The following is a 7,314-nucleotide window of genomic DNA, read 5'->3' as shown; positions in this document are numbered from 1 at the left end:
CCATTGGCAACAGTCACTCGATGAACTCCGCCCCCTCCTCGCTTCTCACCTCCGGGGGAGGCGGCAGAAGTGGCGGGAGCGCGTGGCTTTGACGGCACCAAGGTCAAGGGGGAGGGCGGGATCCGTCCCAATTTCTCCGAACCAAGCTGAGGGCCTTGGCGGGCACTGCGCGCCCAATCTCGGAAGGCCAGGCTCTGCACTTCCAGTTGGGGCGACTTCGGTTTCCGAGGCTTCCTTGAGTCCAGTTTCCTCTTTTGGGAAACGGAGTGGCCAAGGCTGCCAATGCTGGATTAGGTCGCACCGGGACGAAGGACTACGGCAGGGCGAACGGTCAGTAATAAGCCTCTCCGCCCCTGGGCTCGGGCCGCCGGCCGCTCGGGACAGGGTCATCGGACCACCGGACCCGGCAACTCTCTGCAAGGCCCCGGCTCGCGCGAATTCTAAGATGAGGACAAAGCCCGCCTGGATTTACCGTGAGCGCGCCGCCGCGGCCAATGGGGAGCCGGCGCGGGGTTGAGTGACCGGCTGGCGAAGCCAATGAGCATGTGGTTTGTTGCGAGGTGGCCTCGGCTCCGGCATTATAAAGAGCGCCACGAGTCGGCATTGTCAGGCGGCAGCACCGCGCGGGCCTGGTAGAGCTTCTGTGTTGGTGGCTTTCGTGCAGCGGCGGCAGCGGTAGCGGCAGCGCAGGCCGAGGGAGGAGGGCGCGAGGTCGCGGCGGCTCCGTCGGTAGACGGGGGAGAGGCCCGGCGGCGCAAGCGTGAGCGCGGCCGAGCCCGCGGTGCCTTCCCGGCGGGTGGGGACGAGTGGGCCCCGCGGCGTAATCGGCGGCGAGGTGAGCGTCCGGGCCCGCGGGTGGCGGGCGGGAACCCGGCGGAAGCGGCGCCGGCCTGATGCGTCGTGGCTGCTCGTTGCAGGAGCCGCGCGCCACGGCCTAGCATGTCGGAAGCGGGTGAGGAGCAGCCCATGGAGACGACGGGCGCCACCGAGAACGGACACGAGGCCGCCCCCGAAGGCGAGTCGCCGGCCGGGACTGGTGCTGGCACCGGGGTCGCGGCTGGCGCCGGAGGCGGGAGCGTGGCGCCCCAGGCCGGCAACCAGAACGGCGCCGAGGGTGACCAGATAAACGCCAGCAAGAACGAGGAGGACGCGGGGTAGGTGCGGCCGCGGGCCGACGGGGGGCGCCGCCTTTGTTCCGGGGCCGCCTTTTGTTGGCGCCACGCGGCGGGGGGAGGGGCGGGCGGCCGGGGCCTGCTCGCGGCCCGCAGAGCAGCAGCCCCGCGCCGCCGGCTTTCCGCGCGCGCCGGAGTTTGCAGGAGTTTGTTGGGTCGACTTTGGCGCCGCCCCGGGGCCGCTGGCTGGCGCCCGGAAGCGGAGTGTGCTCGGACCCGGGGCCCGGCGGGTCGCGGACTGCCTGAGCTGCGTGGGCGGAGTTGGCGCGCGCCAGGGCCTTCCTCCTCCGCCTCTTTTCCAGGGCGGAGTCACGGCCTGAACTCCGACTCGGCCCCGGAAGCCTTGAGTTCCTTGAGAGCGAGTGCTCGGAGGTGGCAGGGACCGTAGCGTTTTGATACACGGTTGTTAGACAAATTAGTTTCCTTACAGTTGTGAGTGCCCAGGGCCTAGCTCTCCGGCTAGGTTGTGCTTCCTTTTCCCCCACCTCCTTGGGGGTACGGATCACCTGAGGCTTTGTTACGGTCAAGATTGGGTTTGGAAGGGAAGCGGAGATTTGTTAACATTTTCCAGAGGTAGAACCCTGTGGGCCCTAAGGGTAAACCTTTGTTCCGAATGGTGGCTTTATTTACAATCTTTTCAATGAAAGTTTTGCTAGGGCCAGTCCTTCCGAAATGAGTTTTCTAAGGCTTGTTTCCCTGTTCTCACCCCACCATTTCAGAAAAATGTTCGTTGGTGGCCTGAGCTGGGATACCAGCAAAAAGGACCTAAAGGATTATTTTACCAAATTTGGAGAGGTCGTTGACTGTACAATAAAAATGGATCCCAACACTGGCCGATCAAGAGGGTTTGGGTTTATCCTCTTCAAAGATGCAGCCAGCGTGGAGAAGGTAAGCTGGGTACTTTATAATCAGAAGTCTGTGTATTTTATGAGGATACTATTCTTAGACCATGATTGGCTTATGTGTTTTGCACATGGTTGGGTGCTTTGGGAAAAGCAGAGAGGTTGGGAACTCCTGCTCTCCTTTTTGAATGGATTAAAAGTAGAGATTAAATGGAGGAGTGAGTGGGCAGGAGTGGTCCAGGAAGATTATGGTTGACCGTTTATTATCTTGTGCCTATTCTGGACCCTGCTGAAGCAGACATTTCATTGAGAGGACTAGAAGAGAGTCCAGGGTTGCTAGGAGATAAACATTATTTTACTCATTTTGTAGAAAACAAACCTAAGGCTCAGAAGGTTAAGTAGAAGAGATCACATAGCTAGTAAGGGGTGGAGTGTGAGGATTCCAGCCCTCACAGCCTAGCTCTAGCCTGTGCTTTTAATTATTGCTTTACTTCCGGAGGAGACAGGCCTTAAATTGGGGCTGCCTGGGCAGGAAGAGGGGTGCACGGCATGGGCAAAGACTGGTGGGGGGGTGTTGCGGATAGATTTATAGGTGTTTAGGTAAACCAAGTGAAGTTTGGAGATAGGGTTGGGAAGTCAGATTGGGGGTAGAGTTTGAAGGAGGTGAAGCACATTTTGTGTGCCTGTGTTGGAGTCTTGTGGTTCAAAGAGAAGGTTCTTGTTCAGGGTCATGCTGCTGAGTTAGAACCCAGCTCCCTTCTGTTGGAACAGGTTCTAGACCAGAAGGAGCACAGGCTGGATGGCCGTGTCATTGACCCCAAAAAAGCCATGGCCATGAAGAAAGACCCAGTAAAGAAAATTTTTGTGGGGGGTCTGAATCCTGAAGCCACTGAGGAGAAGATCAGGGAGTACTTCGGCGAGTTTGGGGAGGTGAGTGTGTGGCCTCCGGAGTGGTCTGCCAGCTGCACCGAGGTTGCCTTCTTCTTGGTCCTTGGCACCTTGGCTGGCTGGAGCTCTTTTTCACTCTGGTGTTCGTGGACGTTTTCTCCTGTGAGTTCCTTATAGGCTCTGCGGTAGGGTCCTGAGCTTTGCTTACGTTTGCAGATTGAAGCCATTGAGCTTCCAATGGATCCAAAGTCGAACAAAAGACGAGGCTTTGTTTTCATCACCTTTAAAGAAGAAGAACCTGTGAAGAAAGTTCTGGAGAAAAAGTTCCACACCATCAGTGGAAGTAAGGTAAGGTGTCCCCAGCTGTGTGTGCTTGGCATTCTGCTGGAGAGCTGGCCTTTGCAGGCGTGGATTAGGCATTGGGTTACCTCCAAGAGTTCTCCAGGGTATACGTTACTGTTTTCTGCACTGTTTGCTGTCCTCATAGGGGAGGGGCAGGTTGTCCTGTCTTTCACGGAGCTCCTAGGCTGGTAGGACAGGATATGAGGGAGGCAGGAGAATACTGGAGGACGGGAGGCTTATATGGGATAGAGTGTGTGCTGAGTAGCCTCTTTAGATCCTGACTTAAAGGTAGAGGTCATGGTGTTTGGGATGTAGAGTGCAAAGTGTGTAAGTCCTACAGTTAAGGTCTCAGAAGATTCTAAAATTGCCATTTACTGTTTTCTGTGGAGAAGTCTTACCTGCTTTGGACGTTGTTGTAGAGCTTTTATCTTTACCTCCTGCCACAACCAAATCTGTTTTATCTCCATCCCCTTTGGTTACTGGTTAAATTAAGCCCCACCCCAAAGATCCTTTCTAGAGAGCTCCCAGGGTCCTGGCCAGCTTAAATCTAGAGTCAGTTTTGACTTCAAATAAGCGAGAGTCCTGTTCAGTGAGGGGCAGCTCTTCCCTCTGAACTCTGGACAGGAGAGAGGGTAGGTAGTTCATGCTCCCTGTGTTCTCCAGTGGCCGAGGCAGTTGGGAGTTGAGGGTGTGGCCCACTGGCAAGGTGTGGCAGGCTCTGCCTGAGCAGGAGTGGCAGCCAGATAAGGTGGGACACATAGGGTGGGGCTCCTGGAAGCCTCAATCCTGGCTGGGAATTTTTGGAAAGATTGGATTTGGGATTGGGCCCCTAAATTTTATGTAAAATGAGATGGGATCATAGGGGCTGTTGGGTGAGACCTCATCCATTAATGGTTACCCCAGTGGACAGTGACATGGAAAGAGATCTTTATCTCTGTGCCATGATGTGAAATGGGCATGAAGAGCCTATTAGGGCACCATTAGTCAAACTGCTAGTGGTTGATCTTGAAATAAGTGTTATTTAGCAGGTTGTATTCAGTATTTTTAACTTAGTAGGATAGAAAACATGAGATTGCATCACTTGGTAATTTGCTGATTTTTTGAGTATGCTTGTATGGGGACATCTTGCATAAAATGTTTTTTTTTTTTTTTGTGGTACGCGGGCCTCTCACTGTTGTGGCCTCTCCCGTTGCGGAGCACAGGCTCTGGACGCGCAGGCTCGGTGGCCATGGCTCATGGTCCCAGCCGCTCCGCAGCATGTGGGATCTTCCCGGGCTGGGGCACGAACCCGTGTCCCCTGCATCGGCAGGCGGACTCTCAACCACTGCGCCACCAGGGAAGCCCCCTAAAATGTTTTTTTAATTGGTCTTAATGGAGAGGGTTATGTGTCAGTGGACTTTCTTTTAAAAATATACTTAAAGCAGGAGCACTTGAAGGTCCATGACCCTCATGAGAGTTTTGAGCAAAAAGGAAATTGACTCTCTGGGCCCTAAGAAGACACAGATATCTGGCCCATCCCAACAGCCCACCAGTGGTTGGAGGAGAAAGGGGGAGCAGTATGGCCTTAGGGAAGGCTGCCTTGAGCTTCAGTGGCTTTCTTTATAAGATGGAGGTCAGGTTTGCCACCTCAATAGTGTATTTGAGTGGAATGCTTTTATTTCTTCTGGGGGGGAGAAAAGAACCTTTTTTCTCTAAGATCCCTTACCTGGGAAGCCTTCTCTGACTCCCTTGCCCAAGGTGGCACCAGATTGACACCTGGTGTGGTGTCTTGCTACACTGGACTGGCATTGGTCCAGCTGTCCTTCTCCCACTTGTTAGAGCACCCAAGGGTGACCATCAGTGGACCTATCCCATTGGGTGTATCCCATTGTTTCAAGCACTCTGGGGAAAGGCTTGAGACAAAAAGCCCATTGTGTGAGTTTTTCGGTCTGTCTAGATTTTAGTTGTGATTCTGAGCTAGTCCAAATGTGGTTTCCCACCCCAGCATGTGTTCTTGAGCAGATAGAGAAGATCTGCCTCCTGAACGTTTGTCAGCGAAGGCCTTCGTGCACACTCCCTGCCCAGGGCTTGTCCCACTGGCATGACCCACTGTTCTCTTGGCTTTCAGTGTGAAATCAAGGTGGCTCAGCCCAAAGAGGTTTATCAACAGCAGCAGTATGGCTCTGGGGGCCGTGGGAATCGCAACCGAGGGAACCGAGGCAGCGGTGGTGGCGGCGGAAGTGGAGGAGGTGAGTGGAACCCAGATGAAGATGAGTCCTGTTTCCCTGCCTGCATGGAGCTTCTGTGCCTGTTTTGGGGGCTCTCTTGGCCTCTGGTGCTTGGTGCAGCAGGGTGGGCAGAATCAGGAATGGTTTTCCTGGATTGAGGCTATGCTGCTGCTGCTGCTGCTTGGAGTAGAAGAGCCCATTTTTCTCATGTGGTCTGGGGCCCCAGGGCAGAGGGGGCATCTGCATCAAGACGGGGTGTGCTTGGCTCTGTGGCTGTCCTGAGTCTTGGTACACCCATGGGTGGGTGGGCTGAAGGGTAGGGCAAGGCTGTGCCAGGCGCTTAACCTCCTTCCGTCCCAGGCCCCTCTGACTCCAAAGCCTGAACTCCATCCTTTTTAAGGCCAAGCTGCCAGGGAGGGTGGGGGTGAGCAGAGGGTGATTTGAATGAGAGTGAGCTGCCTCGGTTGCCCCAGTGAAGTTAGTTTTCCATCCTGGCCTGGCCTTCTTACCCCCAGCTTGGGTCTCAGGTACAGGGCTGGGCCCAGGGCCCTCCCTCTACACCAGGACAGCAGCCCCTTGGCTTTTCTGAGTTGCCATAGTAACCTCGCCACCCAAAGGGCAGGATTTCCTCCATCCTAGCTCCTGCGTGTGCTAAATGGTCCATGGGCCCCTGTGCCCTGCTCCCCCCCACAGGTCAGAGTCAGAGTTGGAATCAGGGCTACGGCAGCTACTGGAACCAGGGCTACGGCTACCAGCAGGGCTACGGGCCCGGCTATGGCGGCTACGACTACTCGCCTTATGGTTATTACGGCTACGGCCCCGGCTACGACTACAGTAAGTAGGAGAGAGGGAGGCCCCCATCCACTCACCCACCCTGGGAGGCAGGACAGACAGTGCAGGGGCCACTGGCAGCAGGGGCTTTGGAGTCGGACAGGCTGGGCTTTGTGGCCTGGCTTGCTCACTGGAGCTACCCGATTTTGAGCTTTTGGGGCTCAGGAAGGTGGGGAAGATGTCCTATCAGAGTTGTTGGCTCTGGTGAGGATGCATATCAAGCGCCTGGCACAGGAGTAAATGCTCAGTAAGTTGTAGCTGCTCTCACTGTTGTTCTTGTCCCTAGGTCAGGGTAGTACAAATTACGGGAAGAGCCAGCGACGCGGTGGCCATCAGAATAACTACAAGCCATACTGAGGCTTTGGCAGGAGTGTCCGACTGACCGCACACGCTTTGTTTGGATATCGAGTGAACACAATTATGTACCAAATTTAACTTGGCAAACTTTCTATGGGCTGTCCCATGTGCGTCTTATTTAAAATTTCCCCCCTGGAAATCACTCTCCTGTTTAATATATCCAGAGCTCTAGTTGTTTTAGGCAGCGTGTGGTGTCTCGAGGCCAGAGCGGCATTATGGGCTCATTTTTATTACCCGGTTACCCGGAGCCAGATTGGAGGGTCTGCTTCCTGTGGCCGCTCTGCAGCCTGGACCTGTGGACCCTGGTTGTAAAGAGTAAATTGTATCTTAGGAAAACAGTGTCACCTTTTTTCACCTTTAATTTTATATTATTTGTGTCATACATTTCCTATAATGGAAGTGTTAATTTTACTGTACTTTTTGGTACCTTTCGGGAATCTAATGTATTGTAAGGTATTTTACACGTGTCCTGATTTTGCCACGACCTGGATATTGAAGCTATCCAAGCTTTTGAAATAAAAATTTAAAAACCCCCAAGCCTGGGTGAGTGTGGGATATACTGTGAAGGGGGGGGGGGACAGGTGCTCCAGAGCTCCAGTATCCTCCAAGACCACCTAACCTGCATCCTGTCAGGCATAAGCACACACTCTCCACATCTTTGGTTAGTTTCCTTTA

General features: G+C 54.4%; 1 protein-coding gene across 3 annotated transcripts; it reads left to right on the top strand.

Annotated features, from left to right (window-relative positions):
- The first annotated feature begins 597 nt into the window (after window positions 1-597).
- Window positions 598-7,178, top strand: HNRNPAB (heterogeneous nuclear ribonucleoprotein A/B). 3 transcript variants are annotated; one of them, XM_082837160.1, is made up of 8 exons: window positions 598-835; window positions 918-1,154; window positions 1,892-2,060; window positions 2,786-2,944; window positions 3,119-3,250; window positions 5,352-5,472; window positions 6,145-6,285; window positions 6,569-7,177. In XM_082837160.1, the coding sequence occupies exons 2-8, from the start codon at window positions 940-942 to the stop codon at window positions 6,637-6,639; spliced, it is 1,008 nt and encodes a 335-aa protein (XP_082693286.1). In that variant the 5' UTR covers window positions 598-835; window positions 918-939; the 3' UTR covers window positions 6,640-7,177. The 3 variants fall into 3 exon arrangements, with proteins under 3 accessions (XP_082693286.1, XP_082693287.1, XP_082693288.1); XM_082837161.1 differs by having other exon boundaries at window positions 655-675; window positions 6,569-7,178; XM_082837162.1 differs by lacking the exons at window positions 598-835; window positions 6,145-6,285.
- The last annotated feature ends 136 nt before the right edge of the window (window positions 7,179-7,314 follow it).

This window comes from Leucopleurus acutus (genome assembly GCF_964270905.1).
Source record: "Leucopleurus acutus genome assembly, chromosome: 3".
Classification (NCBI taxonomy): Eukaryota; Metazoa; Chordata; class Mammalia; order Artiodactyla; family Delphinidae; genus Leucopleurus; species Leucopleurus acutus.
This window is presented reverse-complemented; position numbering and strand designations above follow the sequence as displayed.